Here is a 12,211-nt window from a genome sequence, read left to right as displayed (position 1 = left end):
AGCAGAAGGGGCTGAGGAGCGCCGGGGGGGATGGACACACTAGTGCTCCCACGGGAGATTCCAGGGAGCTGGTGGCACTGGGACCAGCACAGGAGCTGCCAGCTGCCCGGGTGTGGTGCCCGGCAGCATTTGCTCTCCGTGGGCTCAGACACCACAGCACAGCCCTGACTGCTCCCAGCCCTGGGATCCAAAGGCTCTGGGAGCACTCGAGGGGGGCACTGGGACCAGCTGCACGTGTGGGGCTGCACTGGGCATGAACCGTCACTGATCTGGCTACTAGACACCACTGTGTGTTATCCAGGGGATGTTTCCTGCCCTTCTGAATAGAAACAACCACCCAAAACAGGCACCAGAATTTTTCTCAGCTGTAGGGTTGTTAAGCCTGGAGAAGAGAAGGCTTCAGGAAGACCTCAGAGCCCATTTCAGTGCCTAAAGGGGCTCCAGGAGAGCTGGAGAGGGACTTTGGGCAAAGGCCTGGAGGGACAGGACAAGGGGGAATGGCTTCCCACTGCCAGAGGGCAGAGTTAGATGGGATATTGGGGAGAAATTCTTGGCTGTGAGGGTGGGGAGGCCCTGGCACAGGTTGCCCAGAGAAGCTGTGGCTGCCCCATCCCTGGAAGTGTCCAAGGCCAGGTTGGACGGGGCTTGGGGCAACCTGGGCCAGTGGAAGGTGTCCCTGCCCATGGCCAGGAGCCGCCGCCGGTTCCTATCCCTGTGCTAAAATGACCTCTAGTGGCAGGCGGGGACGGGGGCGGCGAGTGCGTTTTCTTTTTAAAAAAAACTAAGCTAAAACAAAAAAGCAAATTGCGTCGGGCTCCTCTCCCGAGATGGCAGTGGCCAGCTGATTTTTTTTTCTTTTGCTGAGGAGTCTAATTAGTGACTGGGAATTCAGCAGCAGGGTCACCCCGGCGCTCTCACACCGAGGGGGATCAGGTCGGGAGGAGATGCCCGGCAGTGCCAGTGACTGCGGGATAACGAGGCGGCATCTTCCCAGAGCCTGGGGATTCCCGGGCGGAAGGAGAGATGTTCCCACTAGCAGTGTGACCCCCCTCTGCGCCCACGACTGTGGGTACAAGGAGCTGGCAGGAGAAGAGACGCTGGAGGGCTTTGCTGCCAGCCCGAGCCTCTCCCCGCGCACGGCGGGCGGGTCGCAGAGCTCTGTGCTGCAGCGCCAGAGCGGGGCACATCTCCTGGCATCATCCTGGGACAGGATCAAAGGAAAGCCCTCTGCAGAGGAGCCCTTGCTTTAATTTGGGATCACGACCCAGGGAAGGCACTGATCCCAAGAGAGCAGGCTCTGCTGTGGGGTGCTCGGTGCTGGGACCTCCAGGAGGGAGCAGCCCTGGTCCTGGGACAGGCTCCTTGGGGGACTCTTTCTGATGGAGCTCATTACATGGTTTTTATGGCTTTATCTCTGATTATTAAAAAAAAAGTTCCTTTAACTCTGAATACTGTTCACACAGGGAGGCATTTGTCCTGCTACACCTCTCCTGATTCATTCTGTGATGAGGAATGAGCTCTCATCTTCTTTCTGACTCATTGATAGGGTAAATCTTCTTCTCCTTAGTACCAACGGTAATAAAATCAAGCTGTCCAGGGTTTGGACACCCTGAAAACCAGGTCAGCACCTTCCACCCGTCCACACGGGTGTGCAGGGCGTGTGCTGGAGGGTGTCAGCAGAGCTGTGGAGGGAGCAGCTCCCGGGACGCTTGGTAATTACAGGCTGCGTTTGATTGTTTGCTTTCTTGTTTGTTTGTTTCCCATGACATGAAAGCAGGTTTCTGGATTTGTTTCAGTATTCCAGCACAACTCTTTTGGTTTCCCTCAATTCTGAGTCCCTCGAGCCCCAGGGAGCTGGCAAACATTGCTGGATTACAAACTGTGAGAGGGCTCTGGAAGGGAACCCACCAGATGGGCTGTGTCAGTGCACATAGACCTGTGCTGGAAGAACTTCCCAGTTTTCAGGACACCAAACTCAGACTCTGCTCAACCCTGGGGAGGCCAAGACAAACACACGGGTCTGGTTTCTGGTGCTGAAGCACAGCCAGGGCTGGGAAGGGAGAGGTCCAGAGGCACTGGAGGGTGAAAGGTTCATTTTCTCTGCATCCAGGGACTGTTCTGCACCGGCATAAAGTGCTGGTGCCAAACAGTGTGGAGGGAATTAGGAGCCCAAATTTACAGGCTGAGGGAGGCACGATCCAGAGCCTTGGAAGCCTCTGGAGCAGGCTGGCACTGCCACCTCACACCAGTGCCCCTCAGCAGTGCTGGAGTCACAGACCTTCCTGTCTTCTGCTGCACTTCAAGGCTTAATTACTGTTGGAGAGGCGATTCACAGATGAAAAATACAAACATGTAACCACCCCAATGAACAGGTCGGTCAGGAAGTGGTCTGACCCACGGAAATGCTTTGCTGGATATTCCCCCATGGCCTTAGAGGGCACGTTTCTGCTGCACTGTGGTAGTTTAGTTCACATGCTACATTGCAAGGAGCTGTAGGGACAAGGTATCCCAAAACATCCAAGCATACCTGGTGATCTGCAAGAGCAGCACCAGCTCGGGGGGCAGAGTCAAGTGCCTCAGTCCAGGGAAACACACATGGCGTTGCCAAAAAGACCAAAGACAGTCCTGAGAAATCAACTTGCAGTCAGTGTCTCAGGGTCTCTGGTTCCTTCTCCTTTGCCTGTTAAATTATTTCTTCTCCCCTTCACTTCATAAACTGCAGAACAGTTCCTCACAGATATTTGTAATATTTATTAGTATTTAAAATAATAAATAACCCCTTCCTTGGGCCCCTTGGGCCCATTTGTCCCAGCCAGTGCCACCCCAAGAGCTGTACATCAGCACAGCAGGGGAGGGTGGTGACAGTATGGTGCTGATCCATCACCCGGCTCTGGCTCCCTGAGGCAGTTTATGGGAGGGCAGGTGGATACTGGAGGGTGAGGAGACTCTGAGGAGCTTTGACAAAACCAGCTTCCCTATCTGGGTAAATAGCTTGTGCTCAGACCAGTGAATAATGGCCAAACTGGGCCGTGCACTGGGTGGCTGTGGGGTAAAAGGAACTCCCAGCTCCCAGGCATGGGCACAAATGCCATGGCCAAGCTTCTCCCAGCAGGAGGGTTGGCAGGGCACAAAACAAGGAAATTCTACCTCTTCATCCCATAATCATTCTGTATGGTTCTGAGAATCTGGAGGACACAGTGCTCCCTAGCTGGGCTATCAGGCCAGCACATTCCACAGGGATTCGCCAGGCAGGGCCCAAAACACCATTTTCCAGTCTTGAGTCAGCATGGCATATTTATTAAAAACAAGAGATGTGTTCTGGTGAGCTTTGGGCTGTTTCTGACAAAGCTCTTTCTAGCTGCTGTGGCAAAGATAAGGAAAAGTCTGGATTCCTTCCTCAGCTGACACTATTGTCTTAGGAAAGACCTCTGGAGGGTTGGGTGGCATCGAGTTGCATTCACAAGGCATGTGCCTCCCCTCCTTCAGGCACAGGCATTTGGGATTCTCCCTCTGCCCTTGTAAAGGCATTTTTTTCTTGGGAAGCTTTGGGGATCATGAAGCCAGAATTCAGAAAGCTTCAGCGACTTCTCCTGGAAAGTATCTTGAGTTTTAAAAAATGCCCATTGGGAATCTCAGCATAAATGGTCTGTGGATCTGAAGGCTGACATGGAAATGTGGGGACTGTGATGTGTTGTTGTCCCTGATGTGCTCACTGATTGTTCAGGGGGTTCCAAGATCTGCTCCTCACTTCCTTCAGAAAACCAGACATTTGAATGAGATTCCCCGGCCTAATTAGCTGCCTTTGTTTGCCACTCTCCCGGCTCCAAGGTTTGGTCATTGTGCTCAAACTGGAGTAATTTATCCATGGGAATGAGCTGGTGTGATGTTGGTGGGAATGGTCTGGTGTGTGGCGTGTGCTCATGGAGCGAAGCGGAAGAGAGCGGGAGCAGGGAAGAGATTTGGGGTTCATTTCTTCAGTGTATTAATGCATCATCATTCTTAATTAAAGCTGAGCTTTATTCAGTGCCTGCCCACAGCAGCTGGGTGACCTCAAGCTGCAGTGATGACACCAAGCTGGGGCTCAGGGAGCAATGTGGATATTCCAGCAAAACTGGCCTGTGCTGAGCTGGGCTCTGGGATCGCCCAAGCCCTGAGTGCTCGGGGCAAGGCAGGTTCCTCTCCTCTTGCACAGAGCTCACAGCTGAAGTCCAGAAAAATTGGGGAAAAAAAGTACAGTCATTGCTGCTGACAAAACAAACTGGAGAAGGAAATGCAAATCCACACCTTCCCACCCTGCCAACGTGCTTGTGTGCGTGTCCTTTCCCAACAGACCCACCTGTGTGGTGGGAAGCTCCCAGAAGTGATCTGTGCTGCCTGGTTCTGAGGCGGTTTCGTTTGTTTCTTTTTGCATTGTTCAGCCTTACCACAGGTACAGCTCCATGTCAGCCCTCAGTCCAAGGCTTCAAACTGAATGTCACAGCTTTAAACTGACAGAGAGTGGGTTTAGGGGAGATATCAGGAAAGAATTCTTCCCTGTGAGGGTGGGGAGGCCCTGGCACAGGTTGCCCAGAGAAGCTGTGGCTGCCCCATCCCAGGTTGGATGGGACCTGGGGCGACCTGGGGCAACCTGGGCTAGCAGAAGGTGTCCCTGCCCATGGCAGGGGTGGGACTGGATGGGCTTTAAGGTCCTTTCCCACCCAAACCCTTCTGTTATTCTATGATTCTCGAATTCAAGCTCTTGTGTATTTGAGAATTAAAGCAGCACAGATCACTGTGCTCTGCCAAAGGTGCTCAGCATAGCAGCTCTGTGCACAGATAAAAGCTGCTTCTAAATCAATAAGTGGTAAATGAGATGGAGTTCCCTATGCAGCTCCCAGTAATCTGTCATGGTAAAACACTGAAAATCCATTTTACAGCAAATAGTTTTTCTTTATTGCTCTTCTTAAACTAATGTGTGAGAATGACCCAAAAAAGTGCCAACGGGTTTTAGGTTGTTTTGCAGAGCTTAGAGGACAATTTACTGATGAACACATTTGAAAGCGAAAGAGTTCAAGGTTTCAGAACCAATTTGAAGCTACAAAAATAGCGCCGGTGCCCCCAGGTGTGCAGGGAACACCGAACCCCAGCACTGCTCTCAGGGACCGACCCAGTGCCTCCAAGAGCCACAAGGGGTTAATAGTGACTTTATCAAAACACGGCGTGCGGAGGCCGATGACGGATACACGGTTTACAATTAGCGCTGAATTAATTGCGATTTCCCTTCCCGCCTTCCAAGCGCCAAACCCGCGGGGCCGGGCCGCGCCGCCAGGGGGCGCCCCGGCGCAGCGGGGGCGGGGCCGCCGCGCCCACATGACCTCGTGTCACGCGCGGCGCCGGGTCACGTGGGGGCGCGGCGGGCGCGGCTGCGCCTGCGCGCTGGGGGCGCTCACGCGGCCCGTGCGGTTGTCGGCCGGGAAACCCCTCGGCGGGCGCTGAGGGCGGGGGGGCCGCGGGAGCGACCGCGGGGCCGGGCCGAGCCGAGCGGAACCGAGCGGGGCCGGGCCGAGCGGAACCGAGCGGGGCCGGGCCGGGCCAAGCGGAACCGAGCGGGGCCGGGCCGGGCCGGGCGCGGCCGAGCGGGGCCGAGCGCAGCCGAGCGGCAGCAGCAGCGGCAGCAGGGCCGGGCGGGCGCGCCGCGCTCGCTGAGGCCGCAGGCCGTGGTCGTTGCGGGGCGGGGGCCGCGGGCTCGCCGCGATGGAGCCCTGAGGGGCCCGCAGCCCCAGCGCCGAGGCCGCGGCCCGGCCATGGCGCAGCGCCGCGGGCTCTGAGCGCCGCCCGCCGCCCCAGCGTCGCCACCCCGGCACCCGCGGGCCCTGCCCGACCCCGCGGCCCCGCAGCGGGCGCCGCCCGCGCCCCGCCATGTCGTGCGTCCACTACAAGTTCTCCTCCAAGCTCAACTATGACACGGTCACCTTCGACGGGCTCCACATCTCCCTGAGCGACCTCAAGCGCCAGATCATGGGCCGAGAGAAGCTGAAGGCGGCCGACTGCGACCTGCAGATCACCAACGCGCAGACCAAAGAAGGTGCGTGGGGCCGCGGGAGCGGCGCTGCGGGGATGGGGCGGGCTCGGAGCTGTGCCTTTGTAGCTGCTGCTCTCACGGCACCGTCGGAGCTCTGCTACACGCGGAGCACGGTGAGGGCCTCGGGCACCTCAGCGCTACAAAACCTTGACTGCCTGGAGTTCTAGGTAAAAGGATATGGAAATGCGGGAGGATGTCTTATCGTAACAAACCTGTCAGATTTCAGAGAAATCTGAAGGTGATAGGAATAGAACACATGGCTAATTTGAAGGAAAAAATAAAAAAAAATGAGTTTGGTGATTGAATTTTGTCTTCACCTTCTTTTGCCCCCCTTCATTGGTAGCCAGGTTTGTGCCCCTTGCGGGAATTGCTCAGAAGCAACAATTTGCATCGAGTGTATCAGTGACTGTATCAATTTCTGCAACCCTTTAAAGCCTCTTGCTCGTGAGTGTTCTCTGTATTGGAATTACTTTCGGGAATTCCTAGTTAATGTAACTTTTCCACACAAAAGACACCATCATTGGGATGCTGTTGAGCATCGTTTCATCATTCGTGTCCACCTTTTTTTCTTCCTGGCACTGCGTGTTTGCCGGATCAGGGCAGCCCTGAAGTTTTGTGGCAGAACATTTACGATGTAAATATGTACGAAATATTCTTCGTGAAGTCATAAATTCGTTTAAATCTAATAAGTAGTGCTTGGTTCTGCGAGGTGTTTATGGGCTTGTGTTACTGTGGTGCTTCAGTTCGGTAATCTGCCATCTTGGTAAGTTTAAATGTGACTAAAGACTGAGGGATGTGACTTTTCAGAAATAAAAAGAATTGTGTTTTCATCCCTTAAACGTTAAAACTTTTAACGTTTATTTTTTTCCCCTGTGGTTCTTTGTCACAACAATCTTTTCTTTAAAATGTGTACTAGTGGTTTTTTCTCTGCCTGTTTCACATATTAAAACTTAATCAGAATGCTGTGTGACTTCGGCCCTAGCCTTTAAAGGGGTCAGACTTAAAGCTTCTGTTTCTCTACAAATATTTAAGTTATTTTCAGGAGAGTGTGGAGGGCCTTCACAGGCTGGAAGTGTTGGGGAAGCTGTTGGGTTGCGTGAGGAACACAGAGACAGAGTTCAGAAGTCTTGAATCTTTCGAGTAGTATTGAATAAAATTTTCAAAAGCTTTTGAAAAATAAGTTTGATTTGCTTTAAGGGCTGTGCTGCAGGAGAGTCCCTGAGCTGTGTCCTCGGTTGCTGAGGCACTTGGGCCTCCCAGCTGCAGGAGCTGCCTGATGTCATCCTGGGCCGGTGGGGGCTGTGGGAAGGAGCTGCGATGGAGCCCAGTTATGGACACCAGGACAGAAAACGCTTTGAAATAGGCCAAACACGTGGGGCTTGTTGTAGCAGGTGAACAGAAAGCAAAGTTTTTAGAAGAAAAAATGATGCTCATAAATGTCACCTCACAAAGTGTTACTGCAGCTTCCAACATACCAGATTTACCAGGGTGTTACTTTGTTTTCATACATAACCAGAGTCCAGGGAAGGAAGAGTGTTTGCCTCACTAGAAGCTGTTAAATGTGGTGTTGCCTCAAAGTGAAGTTAAAAAAGGATTATGCTGAGTCCTTTGGGCAGATTGTGTTGCACTCTGACCTTTTCGAAATGAATATAAAATTATAAATATATATAAAATACGTAATTTAAAATTCTATAGTAGTGACACAGATGCTTATTGAAGCTTTCCTAAGGGTGTTTTCCATGTGAACAGGCAAAAATCCCCCTGTGGTTTGCAGAGCAAAGCTAGAGAGTGCATTTCAAAAGTATATGTCTGCCAAATCTTTGGTTTATAAATGTGAATTTCTGTTTTTATTAATCAGATATAGATGCTTAAGCTCACCTGCAAAAATTAAAGTAAAAACTTGATCAAGATATTCTGCCTAAGTGGGATGTTTGGAATTCTTACATGTGGACATGAGTGTTGGTTTTTTATAACTTTGTCTATGCAAGAGTCCTGAGTAAACATTGGAATGGTCTTGGAAAGAACAAAGTGCCCCATGAGTGGAGATGTGCTGTGTGGTCACATTGTTCCCAGGTCCAGGAAGCTTTTACAGTTCAGGAGCTGTTACTTTTCCTAATGGAAAGTTAGTAATAGAAGCAGTGCTAATATAAGCTGAAAGTAAACAGGATTTTAAATATCAGTGGGGGAAAAAAGGATGTGATGGACTCTGTGAAATTCTGGGAATGCAAACTGGGTGGGTGGGACCTGTTCCGTAAAGGGGGGATCCTCTTCCGTGCTTGTTGTTGAGGCATGTTCTGTAAAGCCTGCACTCAAGAGTGATGCTTTTAAACTTGCCTCTGTTTCATTGGATCTGGATTTCCTGACCTGTCTTCTCTAACAGGTGTTCTCACAATCTGTGAAGAGCTGCAAACTCCAGAACTGAGGTTTCTCAAGTGCTCTTTCCTGCCCTGTGAAGTTCTGACTCAAAGCGCTTGGAAATTGTGCCCTTGTACTTACTGGGCAAAATACAAAGGAAATTAATTGAATAAAGAAATAGAAGCTGTGCCTCTGAACTGGTGTGGGCTGAGTGTTTTGGAGGCAGAGGAGTGCTCGGGCACTGCAGCCCCACAGCGAGGGGCGGGCAGTGTAATCCGATTAACGAGTGGAAGGAGGGCAGATGTGATGGACTCCTCCCTTCAGAGCAGTGCAGGGGCTCCTGTGGGGCACAGTGCCCTGGGATAACAGTGCAGAGGGAGCTCCTCTGGCCTCCTGAGCCAGCTCGTTCCAGGAGTGATGATCTGCCTGTGTAGATGAGATCAGTGATGCCTGTTCTGGGGGAAGCAGAAAATCCAGCAGGAGTGGCCCAGTCTGTTCCTCGGGATGTTTCAAGGCTGCTCTCAGAGCCAGCTACAGCGATGGCTTGTCACAGAGTGAGCAAGTGCTGGTGATTAGAACAGGGTTAACAAATCCTGTCATGAGGGAGTGGAATTTTAAGCACTAGAGAGAAAATGTGTTTTTAGGAATTCCCTGTGTTCTGGTGGGGACAGCCTGGCCTATTAGCAGGCATTCCCAACTCTTACCTACACATCCTGGCCCCAGAGCATAACAGCTGTTTTGCAAGGCTTTTCCCTGACCTTTCACACCTAGACTTGCCTTCTGAGAACTCCTGGTGAGTTCTGTACTTCAGTTGGGAAAAAACCCTCTGGAGAGAGTGCTCAGAGCTGCTCCAGCAATGCTGTCACACAAAATGGTGGATTAAAGCAGGACAGAAAATAATGGGGAAACTTCTGTCAGTAACTTGTTTGTAGCATACATAGAACACAAATTACTAAAACTAGTAGATTTTTGAATTATAGATTAATTTGAAAATTGGATTTTTAAATTCTGCAATAAATGTGAAGCAGCAGAAACTTCAGAACGTAGCTGAGCTCTTTGCACTTTGCAGTAAGAATGTTGTGGGCACTAATGCAGTTGTTGATGTCAGATTTCTAAGTCAATGTGAGTCAGCAGTCAGGGTAGCTGCTGTTAACTAGTCTGCATCCATTCATTCCTTGAAATACTTCTTTCCCTGGACCTCTTTCAAGCTGCTGTTTTCTTGGAGGGATAAATAGCAAGTTTTAGACTGTTACATCTCGTCTGCTCTTGCCTTTAATATCCAGATCTTTCTTTGCTTTTGCAAGCATTTTGAGTTAGTTTAGTCTTTATTTTTAATCACAGTTCAGATTGACAAAATCCAGTAGCCACTTCCTGGCCATTACTGGTGGTAGAACAAGTTTGTGCTAGAAGGGAGTGGGAGTGAACGATGTTACCTCCAGCTTTGAGCATTTCTGTTGGAGCTCTGCTTGGACAAGTGTGAGGAGCAGCTCTGTGAAGTTGGCCTCACTGCTCCCACAGCAAGGCAGTGACAGGGCTAAGCAGGTCCTGGGAGTTGAGTCTGTGCCAGGGGATGTTGTTGCCCATGGGGAACAGGCCCTGCTGGGAGATGCCAGTTTAATCTGAAAGTCTTTTTGTGGAGCTGCTGTTTCTTATCCTGTATTTCTGAAATCTCAGTCCAGTGATTTGCGATCTGGACCAGAAAGGACACTCTGACTCTGTTCCACTGGTAGAAACAGCTGCTTTGGGCTTCTAGAAGTGCAGCTGGCACCATCTCCCGGGTGTTTGTCTGGGCCTCAGCACTGTTTGAGCTCCTTCTCCATCTGAAAGTCCCAGTGCAGCCTCTTGACAGGTGGCTGTGTGAGGAGCAGAGCTCTAGGGCTTGTTTCAGGATGTGACTTCTGTTAGAGCTGCTGTTTTTGTCACTAATAGTCCCTTATCCTACAGTTTGAAATTGCTGTGCAGTCCAGAGGAATGTTGCTGTTTGGTTCCCGGCGGGGGGGGAAGGCCAGGAATTAGTCTCAGCTAAATGATTTCTCAGTTTTCTGAAGAAAAATTCTGTTAGTTGGAAACAGAAATAAGATATTATTTCATGGTTGAAAGGAATTCTTCTTGTGGGTATGTTTGGTCTAAGGGAGGTTCCTGCCTTTAGGAAGAATCTGTTCCTGCCTCCTGAAAAATGGAGCATAAATACTTGTATTTTGTGTGTGTGATCACTGAGCAAAACCACTCTGGAACTTCACTAGATACACAGCAACTTTGGGCTTCAGACCATTGTTCTGATTCGGAGTACAGAGTTAAGGGCTTGGAATATATAACATTGCAGGCACATCACAAGAAATGGCTGCTCATGGTGCTTTGCAATATTTAGCCATATCCAGCCTGTGTCAGTTCTATATAAAAATCATTCTCGTGGAGAGGTCTTTGAGTTTTAAGCTTACTCAGAGTGTGTCTGTGAGTTGTGGTTTTGTTTAGGCCTCATGTAAAAGGTCAGGAGGCTTTTCTCCTCCTTGGACAAGCAGCACAGTGCAGGCCAAGGCTTTTCGGGGCTGTCTTCAGAAGTCATTTTGTCTGAGTCTCTTTTCCCTGCAGAAAGTGAATGGAAAGAACTCATGTGCCCTTGGTTGAGACTGGATGATGAGCTTAAGGAGGGAGGTACCACTTTAGTTTGAGCCATTTCTGCCTACTTGTGAAAGCAAATTCAGAAGCTCCCCCAGATTTCTGTGCTCCAAACTCCAGTGGTGCCAGTTTCATTTCCATTTCTATGCCAGGCCTTGAGCAGCTGCACAGTGAGGCTGTGGATGGTTCAGCTCCAAGAAGCAGAGCTGGCAGCTCTGCTCCCTCTGCCTGAGCACGGCAGCCAGGGGGGAGTCAAGTGTAGTTAACACAGGGAAGGCACTGGTGCAGTTTCCCTGCTTTAGCCAAGTGCCTGGTTTGTTCAGGACAAGCAGTCACAGACTTTAGAATCTGTTTTATGCAGGTGAGACTTGGCTGTGGTTTGTTTTTCTCCAGAGATTTCTTGATTTTTGTAGTCAAACAGAAGCAAAAGCAACTTAAGGCAGGGAAGATCAGGCTCTGCTTTAGTGTCTTTGGGACTGTTTTGCTGTTGGCATTCAAACTAACTCTAAAAAATGGGAAAGATTTTGCTGCTTGATTATCAAATCCGAAGATTCCTTGACAGGCGCTGTTGGTGTGTTGAGAGGATAAAAGTGAGATGTTATATATAAAATTTTGCTTTTAGATTTGTAAGGAGATTCTTCAAAGTGCTCCATGATTACCTATTAAATACATTCTTACAAATTGAGTAATGTTTCTTCTGTATTGGTGTTGTTTCAGAATACACCGATGACAGTGCCCTGATTCCCAAGAACTCGTCGGTGATTGTGAGGAGAATCCCCATTGGAGGAGTGAAAGCCACAAGCAAAACATACGTTATGTAAGTACCCCGAGCATTGGCTTCCTTGGGAGGGGTCAGGGGCACACTGGTACTGACAGCAGGGACAGAGCCCCTCACATTGGATCTTCCTTGTTAAAGCTGCTGCTGCTGTTTGTTGGCATGAGGTGGATTTTAATGTCTGTCCCAAAGGAGACTTAGATTTTGAGGTCTGCTGGGACATGGGGTTCAGACTCCAGCAATGGTAACTTTTAAGGTGGTTCTATTAAGTTTGTTTTGGGTTGATCTTTCTGAGATCCAAGAGCAGATCCTGTTTCCTCTACATGAGGAGATTCCTTATTATATGTGTTTGCTTTCTTAGTAAAGGCAGTTATGCATTCTAGTGTAAACTTAGCATTTGTTTC

The 12,211-nt window shown here is 50.1% G+C and overlaps 1 protein-coding gene across 6 annotated transcripts in view; it reads left to right on the top strand.

Moving 5' to 3' along the window:
- Positions 1 to 5,602: 5,602 nt before the first annotated feature.
- The window catches only part of RBBP6 (RB binding protein 6, ubiquitin ligase), a 29,175-nt gene continuing 22,566 nt past the window's right edge, over positions 5,603 to 12,211 (top strand). For all 6 annotated transcript variants that reach the window (XM_027736088.2, XM_027736083.2, XM_027736087.2 and 3 more), the window contains exons 1-2: positions 5,603 to 6,064; positions 11,750 to 11,849. In XM_027736088.2, coding sequence (XP_027591889.2) covers positions 5,899 to 6,064; positions 11,750 to 11,849 — 266 coding nt within the window. In that variant the 5' untranslated portion in view covers positions 5,603 to 5,898. The remainder of the gene's footprint in view (positions 6,065 to 11,749; positions 11,850 to 12,211) is intronic.

The sequence above is a fragment of the Pipra filicauda genome, unplaced genomic scaffold (genome assembly GCF_003945595.2).
Source record: "Pipra filicauda isolate LSUMZ 115617 unplaced genomic scaffold, ASM394559v2 scaffold266_size1643727_pilon, whole genome shotgun sequence".
Classification (NCBI taxonomy): Eukaryota; Metazoa; Chordata; class Aves; order Passeriformes; family Pipridae; genus Pipra; species Pipra filicauda.
Note: the sequence above shows the minus strand (reverse complement) of the source record. Positions and strands in the feature narration are given on the sequence as shown.